The sequence below is a fragment of the Scyliorhinus torazame genome, chromosome 8 (genome assembly GCF_047496885.1).
Source record: "Scyliorhinus torazame isolate Kashiwa2021f chromosome 8, sScyTor2.1, whole genome shotgun sequence".
NCBI lineage: Eukaryota > Metazoa > Chordata > Chondrichthyes > Carcharhiniformes > Scyliorhinidae > Scyliorhinus > Scyliorhinus torazame.
This window is the reverse complement of record NC_092714.1, coordinates 63,778,575-63,798,491: the sequence shown is the minus strand read 5'-3', so window position 1 is coordinate 63,798,491 and position 19,917 is coordinate 63,778,575. Positions and strand designations below refer to the sequence as shown.

Sequence of the window (19,917 nt, the reverse complement as noted above, 5' to 3'; positions counted from 1 at the left end):
GAGCAGCATAGGGCGTCATGAATAGTGTTCTTACAGGGAACAGATCAGCCCAAGGGAGAGTCATTGAGGAGTCTTGTAGCTGTGGGGAAGAAGCTGTTCCTATGTCTGGATATGCGGGTCTTCAGACTTCTGTATCTTTTGCCTGATGGAAGGGTCTGGAAGAGGGCAAAGCCTGGGTGTGAGCGGTCTCTGCCAATGCTGTCTGCCTTCCTGAGGCAGCGGGAGGTGTATACAGAATCAATGTGGGGGTGGCAAGCTTGTGTGATGCGTTGGGCTGAGTTCACCACACTCTGCACATTTGAAAACTTGACCAGTTGATATTCAGTTTCTGTACCTCGATCATTAATGCAGGTTAGATTAGGATTGTTAAACATTCCAACACCTAATTGATCACCAACTTCCAGCCTGATATCATTCTCCTAACTTGTGCCTGCTGCTTTCTTTCCTTGTCCAATTTGTTATCAAAAAACAGGTTTTACCACGAATTTCCACTGATTTCATTTTCACTAGCAGCATTTAATGAGGTAATTTATCATTGGAGTTTTAGAGATCCAAATACATACTATCTATCATATGGCTGTGATTGCCAATTAAGTCGTTTTTTTCATTAGCTAATGATGTAACCATGTAGTCCATAAGAAAAGATTAAACCATTGTGTTTTAATGTTTTTTTTAAAGTATCCACTTCTGCTCCACTGCTGGATATGAGATATTATAATGATCTGATGAGCCTTGTGCCCTTGGAGAGTCTCTCTGTGCCTTTAATATTACACTGTATACTGGAGCAGGTTTGTATGTTTGTAATGTATAAAAGATTTGATGGCGTGGTCTTCTATTAGCTTATCTTTCACATTTTACACAATACTATTTAATGTATTTCTGTCTTGGTATTCAGTTCAATAGCCAGCCATCGGTATCTTTATTGTAAACTAAGATTTATTTATTATTGAATACTAAATTTCAGTAAACAAATGCAATATTAAACTTCATTTTGATCTGGTTGTGAAGGAACAAGAGTAGAGGAAAGGATTTTTAAGGGAATGCTGGCTGTGATACTGAATTATGCCCCTATATTTCACATTTAGTGTTACTGTGAGTTACAACTTAGCAGCAAAGCCAACTTGAGGCTTAGAAGCATTATTTATTTTTTAGAACTGACATTAGCACTTTGGTTTTGCATTAATGCCAGTGATCTCTTCATCCCTGAGTTACTAACCAATCATATAGTTAAATCCCTTCAAAAGCAATGGTTGATATAGTGTGCCTTGATTTGTAATTGTTTTTTACTATACCCATCAGAACAATGCTGACAGGAGTTTAATAGCAGTCCAGAAGGAAATAGTTTCCCATTCCATTACTACATAATGGTACAGTGCTAAACATGAGCACTCAAAACCATGCTTATTTAACTTGGTCCCAACAGAAGCACTGTGAGTGTACCTACACCAAATAGAGTGAAATAATTCACCACCTTCTCAATGGCAATTTGGAATAAACATGAAAGAAGTTTTTAAAATCCCACAGTGCTATCCTTGCTTTTAATGTTGAGAAGGAACATTTTGTTGACACCATACAATTCTAAAATCCCCACAATTTTATTTGTTCATGGAATGTGAGCATCGCTGGCTAGGCCAGCCTTGATTGTCCATCTCTAATTGCCCTTGAATTGAGTGGCTTGCTAGGCCATTTCAGAGGGCATTTAAGAGTCGATCACATTGCTGTGGGTCTGGAGTCACATGTAGACCAGACCAGGTAAGGTGGCTGATTTCCTTCCCTCAAGGACATTAATGAACCAGGTGGTTTCTTGATCATCATTAGAGTTTTAATTCCAGATTGTTTTAATTGAATTCAAATTTCACCATCTGCCATAGTGGAATTCAAACCTGGATCCCAGAGCATTACCCTGTGTGTCTAGATTACTCATCCAGTGACAATACCATAATATCAATACCTACTGCCTCTCCTGTGGAAATATCAGCTGAGGCATATTTGCCAATCTGAGGAACTGATACTGAGAGATGCATAAGTCTGAGGTTGCAGCAGGATATTTAGGACTAATTTCTGAAGCTCCTTTGAACCGCTGCCCTAACCCCATTCCCAGCTGCAGAGGTTTCATAACCATTGCTTGACCAGGTTTTGAATTACTGACATCAAAACACTATGACAACAATATTTGATCTCTTTAAGTACAACAGATGTGCCTCCTATTATTGCTCTCATTTGATAACGTAGCACCAATGTTCATTATGATTAAACTAATGACCAGAATTGTTTTTCTGATAGTTTACTTCGACTAATGTAGAAGAAGGTAGCAAAAACAGCTAATGCTCTGAGATGGGATTCAAATACTTCATATCATCAGCGATCTCTGTTGTTACACGCAGGTTGTTGCAACAGCAGAAAGTTTAACTCCTCCAAGTGAACTTATTCCTAAACCGCGGAAAGATGGACTGGAGCAGAGTCTGGCTGAGCACATGATATCCACTGTGCTCAGCCTTTCAATGCCTGAAGATAAGAAACAGGTACTGACAGATCCCATTGCACTACAATGCATGTGAAAGGAGTATCTTCATTGTAATCCATAATGTCAACTTAAGATGCATTTTCATGTGACAGTAACAAAAGGAATAACTAAAATTGGGCAGCACGGTAGCACAGTGGTTAGCACAGTTGCTTCACAGCGCCAGGGTCTCAAGTTCAATCCCCAGCTTGGGTCACTCTCTGTGCAAGTCTGCACGTTCTCCCCGTGTCTGCGTGGGTTTCCTCCAGGTACTCCAGTTTCCGCCCACAAGTCCCAAGAGACGTGCTGTTAGGTAATTTGAACATTCTGAATTCTCCCTCCGTGTACCCGAACAGGCGCCGGAATGTGGCGACTAGGGGCTTTTCACAGTAACTTCATTGCAGTGTTAATGTAAGCCTACTTGTGACAAAAAAGATTATTATAAAAATATATACTTTGGTTGGAATGGGAAATGGCGAGATGGTGGGGCCGTTTGAATTGAGTCATTAAAGGACCCCATAAATGGTAAGCCAGTACAATTAAAGGTCAGGGGCGGGATTCTCCGCAATCGGCGCGATGTCTGCCGACCGGCGCCAAAAACGGCGCGAATCAGTCCGGCATCGCGCCGCCCCAAAGGTGCGGAATTCTCCGCATCGTATGGGGCCGAGCCCTCACCGTGAGGGGCTAGACCCGCGCCAGACTGATTTCTGCCCCGCCAGCTGGCGGGAAAGGCCTTTGGTGCCGCCCAGCTGGCGCGGAAATTACTTTGCCGTGCGGCGCATGCGCGGGAGCGCCAGCGACCGCTCACGGCATCCTCGCGCATGCGCAGTGGAGGGGGTCTCTTCCGCCTCCGCCATAGTGGTGACCATGGTGAAGGCGGAAGGAAAAGAGTGCCCCCACGGCACAGGCCCGCCCGCGGATCGGTGGGCCCCGATCGCGGGCCAGGCCACCGTGGGGGCACCCCCCGGGGCCAGATCGCCCCGCGCCCCCCCCAGGACCCCGGAGCCCACCCGCGCCGCCTTGTCCCACCGTTCCAAAGGTGGTTTAATCCACGCCGGCGGGACAGGCATTCCAGCAGCGGGACTTCGGCCCATCGCGGGCCGGAGAATCACCGAGGGGGGGGCCCGCCAACCGGCGTGCCGCGATTCCCACCCCCGCCGAATATCCGATGCCGGAGAATTCGGCAACCGGCGCGGGCGGGATTCACGCCAGCCCCCGGCGATTCTCCGACCCGGCAGGGGGTCGGAGATTCCGCCCCAGATTATATTATAAGTTTTTGCTTAGTCTATTGAACATTAAATTAGGCTCATGTATATTTTGTTTTGCAGAACTCTTTCTGTACAGTGGTAATAATTGGAATAGGGCATTTTTCCATTGTATGTATTTTTCGAAAATGTTATATTTTTAGCAAAATATTTTCAAGTGAGATTGATGGATGTGTACAATATTATGACAAAGTTTAGATAAGGTTGACAAAGAAAATCTATTCCTATTAGCTAATGGTGCAAGGACTAGCGGATACAGATTTAAGGCTTTAGGCAAGAAATATATGGGGAATGTGAGGAAGAAGGTTTTTTTCATGCAGTGAATGGTAATGATATGGCACCTGCTGCTTATGAAGATGTTGGAAGCAGAGATGTTCAATTATTTCAAATAGAAATTGAATGGACATGAGGGAAATAAACTAGCCGGACTACGGAGAAATAGTGGGGGAGTTAGATGGGCTCGATTGTTTGACAGAGAGCCACCATAGATTTGATGGACCAATGTGCCACCTTCTGTGCTGTATATACTCTGTGTCCCCATGGCTGCATGATGGGTTACAAAGCTCATATCCAAATTTGCCGATGACACAGCGATAGGCAGCATTTTTAAGCAATGTAGACGCAAGCATAAGATTGCACAGAAATATTGCTGGAACAACTGAATGGGTAAAACTGTGCCAAATGCATTTTGGTTAACACAAATGTGAGGTCATCCACTTTGGACCTAAAAGGGATAGAGCAGAGAACATTTTAAATAAGAAAAGTTAGAAACAATGGAGGTCCAAGAGACTTGCAAGTCCAGATAGATGGATCATTAAAATATCAGGAATAGGCACAAAAAATAATGAAAAGTCTAATGTAATGCAGACGTTTATATCTAGAGGAATAGAATACAAGGGGGGCAGGGGTGAATTCAGGCTATTCAAAGTCCTAGTTAGGCCACATCCGGAATACTGTGAGCAGATCGGGGCCACAAGACCTTATGAAGAATATAATGGGCTTGTAACGAGCACAGTGTAGTTTTACCAGAATGATATCTGAACTCCAAGGGTTAATTGCAAGGAGAGATTGCACAAACTAGGATTGTATTCTTGGAATTTAAAAAGACAAGGAGTGATTTGATTGACATTTATAAGATATTAAAGGGAATAGATAGGCTAGGTAGTGTGAGATCTGGCCTCTGGCATGTTTCTGATGGCCTGCCATTGGCCGGCGGCGGGATATTCTGCTCCAACCACTGTCAATAGAATTTCTCATTGAATCCACCCCATGCTGCCAAGAAACCCACGGTGGTGGTGTGCCATCAGCAGGGCCGGAAGAACCCACTGGCGTGAACATCCGGAAGCTCTCACCCAATTTTTCTGCTGGTTGGGAAGTCTAGGACTAAGAGCCTAAGTCTAAAGGTCTCGGCATTTTAGGAATGAAATTACACACTAAAGCTGGTAAAAGTTTGGCAATCTCTTCCACAGTTAGTACTTGATCTTACATCAATTGCACATTTATATCTGAGACTTAATAGATTTTTGTTATCTGAAGCCTTGAAGTATTTGGGGTGAAGGCAGATGTATGGAGATAGGCTGTAGGTCAGCAGTGATTTCTTTGAATGGTGATTCATATACCCCAATGTTTCTATGAATTGGCATATCTTAGTGTATATGATGCTGAATTCCTAATTCGACAGGAACAACATTTTAAGAGATTCTCAGACAGTGTTTTGTATTCTCTGCATTATCACTGGTAGTTTATTTCTATTCCTAGCAATTTTTATTCAATTCAACACACCCTTTGATATGCAGCTTATGCAGAATGTTTCTGCTACCAGCTTCAGGGAGTGGGCAACATGAATATTCCATTGGGCTCTACTGATGTGTGGGCCACAAAGAACAGCCATCTCCCAAAATACTTTTTGAGTTAAAAGGTGTTGGTATGGTGAACTTTTATAAAGTGAAGACTTTGTGGCAACTCACAAGAAAGCAAGAATTCATTTGCATTGTAACTTGTTGCTGCATATTGATAGAGTGTTATCCTTTAACAATATATCATGTGTTGAGCAAGGAAGCACCTAGGCCGAAGTGGATGCAATTGGTGACCCCTTGTACCTTCAGAAGTCCTGCCTGTCTAAAATAACAGTGCCCTGTTACGCTGTCACAAATTGTTATGGGGAAAAAGATGAAATTACTTGTACAAACATCAATGTATCCACCAACAGTGCATAGCTGACCAGTGAATATAGTGATATCTCCACTGGCATTGTGGAGAGGCCCAATAGCATGCTAGTTCATGGCAGTTAGAACCTCAACAGCTATTAAAAAGTGTTGCATAAGTAATGGAGATGGGCAACTGGTTCACTTGCATGAGAAACAGATTCCACTCTTAAAAACAAACCTGCAAGGTCTCTGCCAATTTGGGTTTGTTTTTTCCAGCCGATAACGATGGGCAAGCAACATGTGCCTGCTGCCCTGCCTGATCACCCTGGCATTCCTCCATTGCTGCTCACTTTTTTCCAAAAAGTGGTTAATGGGGATTTTCCAATGGAAGATTCAGTGTGTCCTATGTGAAATTGTAAGAGGAATAGTGGTATCCTAAGGGTAATTGGTGAAGACTGATGTCAAAGTAGCAGCAACAAAAGATAAGTCCCAATATATCAGAAATAAAATGTATACAAGTGTCCAAATTGTTGCTGGGCTTTTTGCCTTCTGCTTCACATGTAGGAGCCCTGGGTGCCAAGAAGATAAGGCAATGTAAATATGACATGATGGAAAATGGGGTTTATGATGATTTTAATTCCTCCTTTGCAGCCAATGGTTCAAGATTAGGTGGGTACTTGGTACAGTCACTGGAACGTGAGAGAAGAAAATTAATGGACAGGGATCCAGTGTAACATACTCTACTTAATTTTCTGTTTGACATCCGTGAATCAGATAAACCCAATTGTAATATGTAGTCTACACTATCTCATGGTACTTTGGATATATTGACTAATGACTTTTAGGGAAATTGTCTCTTGAAATCAATCCTTAGTTGTATGATGGGCCCAAAGACAGCCAATTAGGAGGTCAGCTTCAGTAAAGTCACAGAAATGATCCCTGTACCGGCAAGTGGGGGTTTGTGTCCCGGTCGCATCCCAAAGCACCAGATAAAATTAAGCCTTTTTTCTTACAGTAATACTGACACTTTCATACAAATATAGGAATAGTGATTTGGTTTTATTTATTAAGGAAAAATAGACTCTTTTGCTTTGTTTTGTTGCCTTGGCAACATCTTGTTCAACCCAATTAGTAAGCGAGGAACTTGACCAGCGTACGCCTTTTCAAAGACAATTTGAAACAACATTGAACATAAGGAGATTCTTTAGCACTGGCAGGAAATGACATCAGGGTAGGACCCCAACGTGATCCTGCATGCATTCTTCTGGCTTTCCTAGCGTCAGTTGGGAATGCAATGGGAGCATTGATGATTAAGGTGGAAAATCTACTGAAATACTTAAGAACAATTAGAAGCAATTTTGTGCATAGAATCTCATTCCTGACACAGGACTACCACACTGTGTCTGCAATCCAGCAGCCTGAAGAAGATGAGCGCACAGCAGGAAGGATTTCTTAATAAAATCAACAAACTGAGAAGGCTTTAATCAGCCACACTAAAGAACTCCGAGAATGGCCAGGTGAGAGGCTGTTGTTCAAAGTATTCCTCCTGTCAGAGCATGCTAACACGGCTTGACAGTAGATTACCAACTGTTTGGAGAGCACCTCATCTGTCCAGCACTTCACACATACATCCTGCTGCATATCTCCCCTACCAGCCCAGCCTTCAGAGTAGCATGACATGTTGTTCCACCATCCACTCTGCTAAGGATCAAGTGCCGGCAGCAGCAGCCTTTTTCTCAGCCACTTGCCTCTCAACAAGGCAGAGGTGATGACCACCGAGATCCAATAAAAAGGCAATGAAATTCTCATTGTAGAGTCCACAGATAGAGGACTAGCCTTCTCAACATGAACACCGTGAGGAAGCAGAGGTAGTTTTAAGTAATCTATAGTTGTATAGTTGGATACTAGAAATATGGTATAGATTTAAGTGAGTTTAGAGGGCAGCATGGTGGCGCAGTGGTTAGCACTGCTGCCTCACGGCGCCGAGGTCCCAGTTCGATCCCAGCTCTGGGTCATTGTCCGTGTGGAGTTTGCACATTCTCCCTATGTTTGCGTGGGTTTCACGCTGTAGACACCTAAATTGGCCAACTCCCCATTTAAAATGGCGAACGGCAAAGGCTGATGGGAAAGTCAGCCAACAAGACAGAAACCGGCAGGTGCAGGTTTGGTGTGTATTAAAACGCTGCAAAAGGCCAGACAACATCGATACCAGCGACCATCACCATAACAATGTAGCAGCCATCTGCATACTGATGAGCAATCCCCGGGAACAATAAGTAACATTTGGGACACACAAAGCAAAGCCAGACTCCCCGGCGCCAGCAGGAGCCAACACAAAGGAGGTGAACGAACACCTCAAGACCGCCCATCGATCAGGGAACCGCTCCAGTATTGGAGAAATCAAACCAAGCGATTGGGACAAAGTCCAATCACTTGGGACCAGGTACAGGGTCCGCCCCGAAAGGCGGGAAGCCCCTGGGGACTATAAGAGTTAAGCCCCAAGTTCAAATCGCTCTCTTCACCTCTTCGGCCTGCCCGGGTCACCCAGCAACACGAACCAACATTGACCGTGACCGGTGCAGTGACCACCGAACAAAGTAAGTCTTAATTCAACGCTCGCTATGAGATAGGCGCTCCTAGCTACCAATCCGTACCAACTTCGAATCCCGCAGACTCAGAACCCGAACGAAAGGCCATTTGTTCCCCTGACCTGGTGGGCCAGTCCAAAGTTAAGTATAGGCCTGTTAGTTGTAGAAGTAGCTTAGACGTAGAATTTGTGCATGAGTAGCGATTACTGTGTATAATAAATGTGCTTTGATTTAAATCTTACTAATCAGTGTATTGGGTTATTGATCATTACTCGGACTTGAACCTCGTGGCGGTATCATAAAGATACCTGGCGACTCGAGAGCAAAGGTAATAAAACAGAGCAATTGAACCAAGGAGAAAGTTAGCAACATTATTTGGCGATATCTGATGGGATCCGATCTAGAAGTGGCATAACCACGAACCCAGAATTTGAATTAGAGATCCAATTGGGAACAGAAAACCACAAGCGTTCAAGCAGTTCTGATCAATACTCATAATTCGGAAGTGTGTGTATGCATGCATAACTAACAGGGCGATAAGGTGAAACTGATAGATTTTTTGTTGCGACAAAACTGTCGGGAGTTTGTATATCGGAAAGTAGCGAAAGCCGTACCCGTATTTACAGCACCGCCTTAATACCCCTGTCCCAAATTTGAAGAGCAGCATTCGGATAGGAAAGATGGCAATGCAGGCAATGCAATGCCTCATGAACCCAGAGGAATTTGCGGTCGCAGCGACCAGCAGCAGTAGAGTGGGACAATGTCCCATTTGGGAGGAAGAGATCGGGAAATATCTCAAAGGGAAGGGAGTGAATTCTGTGACAACGAGGAATCAGGCCCGGGGAGTATAGGACATACTTGGTGGGAGACCCTGAGCGAGATCCACAAAAAGAGCTTAGGGAAAGCTCGCTAGCCGATGGCAATCGTGTCCTGCTTGGCACAATTGCGAGGCACAGAGGAGGTCGTTAGGACGCTCCGGAAAGAAGTAGAGGGCATACATCGAATGAGTAAGGTCGATGTAAACGAGGTAGAAAGAGAGAACTTAGAATTGAGAAGGAAGTTGGCAGCAAAAGACGGAGAGGTGGAGGATGCCAAAAAGGCACACCAGTCTTGCCTGGCGCACTTAAGCAGCTTCCAGTCCCAATATGAAAGGCCTATCAGGACACGCAACGTGCAGTCCTGGTACGTGAAGATACAGAGAAGCAGGTAGAAGCATTGCAGAGGCAGTGTGGTGACCTGAAGGCAGTGTTAAGAGCACTCCATACTGCCACCACGGAGCAAAGACAAAGCTCACTAGACCACGCAAAGTGCCGAAAGCAGATTGCAGAGCTGCAATCGCTGCTTTCAGTTCAGAAAGGATTCCAGGAAACCTTTGGAGCAAAGTTAGATGAGGAAGACGGCCCTGATTGGGAAGAATTGAATGAAACAGCGCAGAGGTATGTTCAGGGAACATGTGGGCAGGGAAAGCCACAGAAGAGAAAAGCGTCCCAACCCCCCACAGAGCAGATAGTTCAGGCTCCAATGAACCCAGTAACCACCCGCCGCACAGCCATAGTGGATGATACGGAATTTCTATACCACACCCCCTTAACAGTAACCCAATTACGGGACGCGTGCGATAAGATCACACCGTTCCTCTCCACTTCAGACCCCCACCATTTCTTTGCCAGAGTAAAGCAGCAGGCAACCATGTACGGACTGGATGAACGAGAGCATGTAAAGCTCACAGTTTTAAGTTTAGACCCTTCAGTCGCAGCAGCCCTTCCCGACCCACAGAATGTAGGAGGAGGCACCCTTGCAGAAATGCATACCGCGATCCTGGATGCGATCGGGTATAACCGGGGTGACCCCGTAGATGGCCTCAACAAATGCAGGCAAAAGAAATCCGAGCACCCCACAGCATTTGCTGGACGCCTGTGGATCCACTTTGCAGCAGTCTTTGGAGACGTAGACCGTGACCATTTGTCCCCAGACAACATGGCTAAATGGACCCGCACCCTTATCTCCCATGCCACAGAAACAGGACAAAAAGCTTGCGCGAATTATGATCCCACAGAGGAGGCTCATAATGAAAAATGGGTAGTAAAAAGATTGTCCCGCACCTGGGAGCAGTCTGTACAAAACAAACCCGCAGTTAAAAATCCCGAAGAACAGCAGGCAGAAGCAGACAAACCCGCAGTTAGGAAACCCGAGGAAGAGCAGGCAGACATGCATCCAGTTAAAACGCACCAGAACCCCGCATGGGTAAACGAAGGAAGGAACAGCACCCCCCAGAAACCACTGGAGTGTTACAATTGCGGACAATTAGGACATTACGCACAAGAATGTCAAGCCCCCCTGAAACAGCAATGGAATCAGCCCACCAATGCCCCCCGAACCAGCAAAGACACCAACAGCCCCGACCCCCCACCCAAGGAACCATACCCAAGGGAACAATGTACCAGAGAGCCTGCTCCACCTTATGTGCCCCAGGGGTCATGTTACAACTGTGGGCAGTCAGGACACTTCGCCCGAGATTGCAGGAGACCCCCACCAGCTAGACTATCCCCCAGATATGAAAGAGACCACCCGCAGAAGCTACAAGGTCCCAGCTGCCCCATGCAAACTGTGAGCGCTTACCCACCACTTCTCATGGCAGTGTTACCTCAGCAAGGCCACTTCATTTTTGTTTCACTCCTTCCTCTCTTCTTCAGTCACGCTGCACTCCCTCCATATGCTAGTTACACCCCAGTGCAAATGTGATTTACGATGTCCTGTATTCTGATGGAACCTGCACCATGTTTGTTGTATGTTTGTTCGTTTAATGTACATGTTAAATGTTGTTTGTGAATTTAAAAGTTTTCATGGCCCCACGCCACCACTCTTTTAACGCCCACTGGCTGTTAAAGGTACAAGTTTGTCCCAGACAATAGTTCAGAGGAACTAGCCTGTCGGCATACAATAATCATAACTACTCTCCTGATTCGAAGGTAATCACGCGAGGCAGCCCCCACGATGACCATCGGCATTGGGACCCGCCTGCGTGGGAACCCCCCTCTGGTCAGCTACGCTCGGGTAGGGGAGAGACACGGCATTGGTCGCCGTCCTACCCGGGGACTCCATCCAACTCTTACCCGTCGCAGCCCATACGCACCTCATTTTTGAAAGATTTAGTTCAAAAAGTTTTGTTTGTTTCAGGTAACCCTTAGGTTGCCAACCATATGCTATTTACATCCTGAAACATTTGGATGGTAAACCGCACAGTCTGCGAGACGGCTCACACTGGTTCATTATTTGTAAGTGTGTCTTGTCCTCAAATTCGGTTTTTGGAAAAAAGAATGAGGGAGTCACACATAGTGACCAATTATAAAGGGAGTAATTGGCACTAAAGGACAGACAGACTATCATATGAGATGTTAAACCAAGATAGTTACAGACACTATGCTTGATCCCACAGAACTCCAGAAGCTCCAGGACCGGAGAAGAGAAGAGAAGAGAAGTGAAAGACGAAGAGCCATGAGGACTTCCTTCGCATGGTTCATCATCACAATGGACATTTGGTTGCGCGCGAACCCCATGACTTCAAGCCTCCCAGCCGTTAATGTTTCACTTCCCCGCAGTACCCAGAGCCCAGTCACCAGCGACACCACACCATCTTGGTGTGCCAGGTTTATAACCTGGTACTCCCTGTCCTACGTAATAAAATCCTTATTGGTATTGACGATACTCTGTTGCATCGTGCAGACTATGCGTCTGAGAAAATGGAGAAGGAGAGCCTACCGTGCTCGAACCCCGGTATATAGGATCAGATCCCCTATTTTCGGATACGACCAGACCCCCGACCCCCCGCGATCTATGATAAAGAGCATTCATTTGCGGTTTTATTGTAAATAAAGATATGTTCATGAGCAATTGTACGATCCTGAGCTTGACCGCCAAGCCAGAAAAAATGTGTATAAACTGCTATGATTTTGTTGGATGGTTGAGGAAGTTAGAGTGATGAAATGTTTAAGTGAGAGTAGTGTATTAATGATAGTTAGAGGTTCCCATTTTTTTGTTTTGTAATGCACGTCCCTGTTTGACATAGCACCCATTAGAATTGTCAGTTAAAATTTTTTTGCATAGTTATGGTCAGTGTAGAGGCCATGAAAGAAGTGCTCACCAGGTCAGGGAATAGAAAGCAATGTAGTTATGTGATCCTTCATGCTGCGCGTTAGGATCACAAGGAGGGTGTGTAGCCACCTAAATTGGCCAACTCCCGATTTAAAATGGTGAACGGCAAAGGCTGATGGGAAAGTCAGCCAACAAGACAGAAACCAGCAGGTGCAGGTTTGCTGTGTATTAAAACTCTGCAAAAGGCCAGACAACATCGATACCAGCGACTATCACCATAACAATGTAGCAGCCATCTGCATACTGATGAGCAATCCCCGCGAACAATAAGTAACATTTGGGACACACAAAGCAAAGCCAGACTCCCCGGCGCCAGCAGGAGCCAACACAAAGGAGGTGAACGAACACCTCAAGACCGCCCATCAATCAGGGAACCGCTCCAGTATTGGAGAAATCAAACCAAGCGATTGGGACAAAGTCCAATCACTTGGGACCAGGTACAAGGTCCGCCCCGAAAGGCGGGAAGCCTCTGGGGACTATAAGAGTTAAGTCCCAAGTTCAAATCGCTCTCTTCACCTCTTCGTCCTGCCTGGATCACCCAACAACACGAACCAACATTGACCGTGACCGGTGCAGTGACCGAACAAAGTAAGTCTTAATTCAACGCTCGCTACGAGATAGGCGCTCCTAGCTACCAATCTGTGCCAACTTCGAATCCCGCAGACTCAGAACCCGAACGACAGGCCATTTGTTCCCCTGACCTGGTGGGCCAGTCCAAAGTTAAGTATAGGCCTGTTAGTTGTAGAAGTAGCTTAGACGTAGAATTTGTGCATGAGTAGCGATTACTGTGTATAATAAATGTGCTTTGATTTAAATCTTACTAATCGGTGTATTGGGTTATTGATCATTACTCGGACTTGAACCTCGTGGCGGTATCATAAAGATACCTGGTGACTCGAGAGCAAAGGTAATAAAACAGAGCAATTGAACCAAGGAGAAAGTTAGCAACAACGCCCACAACCCAAAGATGTGCAGGGTAGGTGAATTTAGCAGGCCACGCTAAATTGCCCCTTAATTGGAAAAAATGAATTGGGTACCCAAAATTTATTTTTAAAAAGTGAGTTTAAATCAGTGTTTCTCTGTAAGAAATGGTAAAATTCTAGTTAGATTCATATTCATGAAAAGTAAACATGAGCTTGAAGAAAGACTGAGCTGTGGCTCAGGGGCCACCTTTACGTCAGAAAGACCTTTTGAGTTTAGTTTTAGATAGCAATTGGGCAGCTAGAGAGGAAACAGCTCTCACAATTCTGCCATAAGTAGAAACAGAAAAGCAGGACGATGGAGTAATGAGGAGAAAGCAAGTCCCAGAAACTGAAGAACAGATAGTTCTAGAAATCAGGGAATGAAAAACATTGTTTCAGGAAAATTGAACTCAAAAGGGACAAAAGTAACTGCAAGTTGAACAAGGTACTGTTTATTGAAGTTAAAAACGCCATTGAAAAATATAAACCTGGTTAAGTTGGCTAACAAGAAACCAAAGATCTGCAGCAATCCTATGGTTGGTGACAGTAGTACACCCTGTGTAGCAGTCGCGCTCCATTGGCATGGCTGAATACTTGAGAAATAGTGTGGAAGCTTGAATGCATGTGGCAATTCAAGGCAGAGGATAACTGAAAGGAGAGTTGGAAATGCTGGAAATGAATCTTTGCTGAAAACAACTCAAGAAAATGTTGTTTGGAAGAAGATTCTAGGAAGTGTCTTTCTGAGAGTGGAAGCCAGAGTCCAGTGAGGTCTGGTTGGCTCACAGTGTGATAATCATCAGGGCAGATTTGAGGAGAAATCCACAGACATTCAATTGGGTGGTATCTGCCACTTGACCTCAAGAGTGGGATGTAACTGACCTCAGTTAGCCTGTTGGCTTACAGGAACTGTGTATTTACTGAGAACATTAGAGCATAATATATATTTTGTAATCTGTGTTATCCTTAACTTCTGCATACATTTGTGAAGAATAATGTGAGTGAAGGAGTATTGTATTATACTCAAACTGTTCATGTTTAATAAATGTGTTCTGAGGCAACACAATGACGCTGTGATTAGCACTACTGCCTCATGGCGCCAAGCACCCGATTTCGATCCTGGTCTGGATCACTGTCCATGTGGTGTTTGCACATTCTTCCCGTGTCTGCGTGGGTCTCACTCCCACAACCCAAAGATGTGCAGGGTAGGTGGATTAGACAAGCTAAATTGCCCTTTAATTGGGAAAAAAAAAGAATTGGGTACTTTAAATTTTTTTTTTAATTAAATATTTTTTAAATTTAAAAAAATAATAAATGTGTCCTTTTATATTGTTAAAAGCTAATTGGCAGCCCTGTGACTCTGGTCATGTACATTTTCTAAAAAAAAGTATAAATTATGGTCTTTTGAGCCAAGTTTTCATTCTGGGAGTTTCCCATCCAGTAGTAACATCAACTGGGAGCACCATCTCTTGAAGGAAACACACATCAGCCAATAACCTCTTCAGCCACTTCCATCCATGTCTCCTTGTTTGGCCAAGCTGTTGTCTTCCTTCTGTCCTTGTGAATGTTCATCTAGTTGCTGGACCTGAGGGAACAGTGAGAGACAGGGTTAGGGCAGCCTTCCTCTCCATTCCTGTTGGTGACGTAGTCTGAAAAATACAATTCCGTCTGAACTTTTCTGAAAAATGCCACTGCCTCTGATACAATGTCTACATCATCCTATCCACCCTCCCTAATTGGTCAGGAGGCCTGGAGGTGAGTTCTTAATTGGTTTTCTCTGCAAAAGGGCAACCAGGAAGTCAGTGTAGCCATCAAAAATGGCCACCTGCAAAGGACCATGGGAAGTGTGGTCAGCTTGGACACAGACAGGTACACAGCCTCTATGTAGTGTGCAAAGAAGCCAGACTTGACTGAAACTTGTCTCCATTAGGAGTCAATCACCATTTCCCCCAGGACAATAGAGTTTGAATCAAGGAGTTACAACAGTAACAGACTAACCGGTGCCATTTCCCCTTATTTGGAAAGGCCTATGTGCATATGACAATGGTAGCTAGGACCCGCCCAGCCACAGAGGTATCCGCCCCCTTATTGGCCAGGATCAATAAGGGTGATCTAAACCCTATTGATCTATAGGATCTGGAGTTAGTACAGCCCCAAATGGCGCGAAAACCCAGGGGGCTAAGAAGAGCTGCAAACCACCAGGACGGCCTCTTTTGGACCGGCCTGTGTGTAACCAACTGTAGCATATCAACTAGTCAAGTTCAAGGACCCGCGATCGCTACCTGAAGGACGAGCCCAGCCGAGACGAACCTGAAGACTTCCAACCGACCTACGTGGACACCGATAAACGCCTTATCTCACACAGAGCCGGTCACCCCGAAGTTAAGTAAAGGTCATCTTCGTTATTAGGTCTAGTTTAGTGCGTAGTCGCGTGTGTTATTGCATATAGTAATAAGTCTTGTGTTATTAATGAACTGTCTTTGAACTAATACACTAGTTGTGTGGTCATTCGGTCAATATAAGAAACAGCTTGTGGTTCACATCAAAATATAGAAGTCAACATTTATTGGCGACTCTGGTGGGATCTCGATTAGAAGTGACTTTGTTACTCCGAGAGAAACTCCACAGCTTTGAATCAAATTGGAGAAAAGAAAACAAACCACAAGAGTAAGTTTCATATCGACCAAATTTCAGAAGTGTGCACTAGCCGCATGCGTAACTAACAGGGAAGGGTAAGGTAAACTCGTCAGACTTCCATGCAAATCTAGAGGGATTGTGAACCGGAATATAGCCGAAAGCCGTACCCGTTGTTCGATCGACTCCTAATTCCCCCTGTTCCAAATTATAAGTAGAGAAGAGATGGCAGCGCAGATGATAGAAAAGGTGATGAAATCAGAGCAGCAACCCGAGGTCGCAGTAGTCGACAAATCAGAGCAGTGCCCCATATGGGAGAATGTATTGAGAAAGATTTAAAGAGGAAAGTATGGCCCCTTTGGTCGAATTTTTGTGCAAACACTGAGACAGGTCCAGGAAAGACTTAGTGGGAGAATCTTTGTGAGATACATAAGAAAAACAGAGCAAAGTTTAGAAAGCCAATGACAATAGTGTGCTGCTTGGCACAATTGCGAGGCACAGAGTAGGTCGTCGAGATGCTCCGCAGACAGTTAGTAGAGAAGGAAGAGGAGAATGAGGGAAACAGTAAGGAAAGTGAGAAAATTATTGAGGAACTCCGGGAGAAGTTAGCCGCTAAAGACAGGGAAATCGTCGAAATTAAACGCCCCACCAGTCTTGCATAGTTCACCTTAGCAGTTTCCAGACCTAGTACAACAAGGCCTATCAAGATACACAGCGCACAGTCTTGGTAAGAGAGGGGACTGAACACCAGGTCACTCAGTTAACAAAGAAATGCACCGATTTACAGGCAGCTTTAAGAGCGCTCCACCAGTCCACTAAAGAACGAAGACAGAGCACCATTGTCCACGCTAAATGGCAGCAAAAGATAGATAAGCTCCAGTCATTACTTTCCGTTCAGAATGGTTTTATGTGTACCTTTGGGACAGACGAGGCAGATGAAGAAGAGATGGCAGATTGGGAAGAGTTAAATGAAAGTGCGCAGATGTATGTAAAGAGAACGAGAGTCAGAAGCAACCGCCACGCGTCCCAAAAAGAAAAGCACCAGCTGCACAGGTTGCACCAACCCCCACAGCTGCCCCGACACCCATGAATCCAGTCACCACAGAAAGAAGGATAAAGGATCAGGCAGGTCCAGATATCACCGACATCACCCCATTTCGGTAACCCAGTTAAGGGACACTTGCAGTCAAATTACTCCATTTCAGCCCACCGCAGACCCGCATGGCTTCTTTGAGGACGTGCGCCAACAAAAGGTTATGTACGGATTAGATGAGAGGGAGGAAGTTAAATTGATCATAATGAGCCTCAGCCAGTCGGTAAGGTCAGCTTTGCCAGACCCCCAAAACGTAGGAGGAGGAACCCGAGAGGAGATGAAGACCGCAATATTGGATGCTATCGGATACAACAAAGGGGATCCAGTAGACGGATTAAACAAATGCAGACAAAAGAAAGGGGAACACCTGACCGCCTTTGCCGGTCGCCTTTGGATCCATTTCAAGGCAGTATATGGAGACTTAAACCGTGCTCACTTAGATGAGGAAGAAACCACTAAGTGGTCCCGTACTTTAGTTTCACATGTCACTGAAGCAGGTAAAAGGGCTTGTGCAAATTATGACCCGGCAGACACCACGCACAATGAGATTTGGGTACTCAGACACCTATCTAGGTCATGGGAACAGTCCCTGCAGGATCAGATGGACCAAAACGGAGTAGAAGCCTCAATGTACCCAGTTATAACTAGCCAGGAACCCACATGGACAAATGAGGGCAGAAGAGAGGAACACTACCCCCGAGAACAGCACCCCAGAGCGCAAGTCCCAACCCACGCACCACGCGGTCCATGTTACACTTGTGGACAAGTGGGACATTTTGCTCGTGATTGCAGGCAAAGCCCCCACACAGCCAATGACCCCAACAGCCCAACTCCCCCACCCAGAAACAATCGGCCCGACCACGATCGCCAGCCACGACCGCTAGAAGGCAACGTTTGCTCCATGCACACCCAGAAACGCCCGGCCAGACAACCTTGCTTATAACTCCTCAAATCGACGGTGTCCGGCGTCTCCAAATTGGGTCTGTGATATGCGCTGGGATAATGTCGGATGACTGGTAGTCACAGGCACAGTCCGGGGACATGCAGTTGATTTTCTCTGGGACACAGGAGGGTCCCGCACCACATTAAACTCCTCAACCCTGTTCCAAAAAACCCCTGGCCAACCACAGATACAATCACACTCAATGGATTCACAGGCAAGAGGGATACATCACAGCCCCTATACCCTTCCAGATAGGAAATGTAACCACTAAACACCCTGTTGTTTTTGTCGACCTACCCCCAACCACAGAACACATCCTAGGCATAGACTTTATGAACTCTCATAACTTCTCTTTCGACCCTATAAACAAGTGTGTTTGGCAGATGTCCAAAACCGCCAGAGCCCCCGCCACGCTCTCAGTGGGATATTACAAAATAGGATTTGCTCAGTAGGGGACTATTGGTTCAACACTTTGGCAATTAGCACAGACAACGCCATCAGATGAGTACTAGCCACACACAAAGGTGTGTTTGCCCAACACTAGCATGACTGCACAATTATGATTTCAGGTCTCGACCCCAAACTGCAAAAAATACGGATTCCCACAGTAGGCTGAGAGCGAGATTTTAAAAGTCATGAACAGTTTGTTAAAACAAGGAGTGATTCGACCCACAGCTTCCACTAATAATGCCCCGATTTGGCCCGCAAAGAAACCAGGCGGTTCATGGCGATTCACAATTGACCACCGCGAACTAAACAAAGTTACCACTTTAACAGCCCCCACAGTTGCCACGAGTCCCACGACCATGCTTAAGCAGGGAGTGTAAGCAAAGTATTTCACTGTGTTGGATATTAGCAATGGTATTTGGTCCATTCCCCTAGATCCCCTATATTGCCAATATAAATTTGCTTTCACTTTTCAAGGCCAATAGTACACGTGGACATGTCTTCCCCAAGGATTCCATAATTCCCATTCCATTTTCCACAGAAAGCTAGCTACTGGTCTCTCTAAATTCTCCCGCCCCGAACGCATAGTTCAGTATGTAGACGACCTGCTCCTGCAAACCGATACCAGGGAAGAGCATGTGGCTCTGTTAGCCGAATTACTCATCCTGCTCCAGCCCATCGGATGTAAGGCAAACCCCAAAAAGGCACAGATACTGAGGGAAAAGGTACTCTATTTAGGCACCATTATCACCCACGGCAAACGCGAGATTGAACAGAAGCGAATTGACTCTATTGTGAAATTGCCCCTGCCCCGTAATGTCCGTTCATTTTTAGGTTTGGTGGGATACTGCAGAAATTACATAGATGGTTTTGCCATCAAGGCCGCCCCACTCTCAGAGCTTCTGAAAAAGGACACCCCATGGAATTGGCTTCCACAGCATATAGACGCCATAGACGATTTAAAACTCAGCCTAGGCACATCTCCCGCTTTACAAGTTCCTGACCCTGACTTGCCCTACACCATAGAAGTAGCAACCACCGACCGAACCCTATCAGCAGTGCTCCTACAGGAACGACATGACCGATTAGGACCGGTAGCCTATGCTTCCAGAGTTTTAGGCCCCGTAGAACAAGGATTTTCCACCTGTGAACGACATTTGCTCGCAGTCTTTTGGGCAGTCCAGTATTT

The 19,917-nt window shown here is 45.4% G+C and overlaps 1 protein-coding gene across 1 annotated transcript in view; it reads left to right on the top strand.

Annotated features, from left to right (window-relative positions):
* The window catches only part of spag17 (sperm associated antigen 17), a 382,475-nt gene that overhangs the window by 65,806 nt on the left and 296,752 nt on the right, over window positions 1-19,917 (top strand). The window contains exons 11-12 of the mRNA XM_072513741.1: window positions 679-788; window positions 2,385-2,522. Of these exons, the coding sequence (XP_072369842.1) occupies window positions 679-788; window positions 2,385-2,522 (248 nt within the window). The remainder of the gene's footprint in view (window positions 1-678; window positions 789-2,384; window positions 2,523-19,917) is intronic.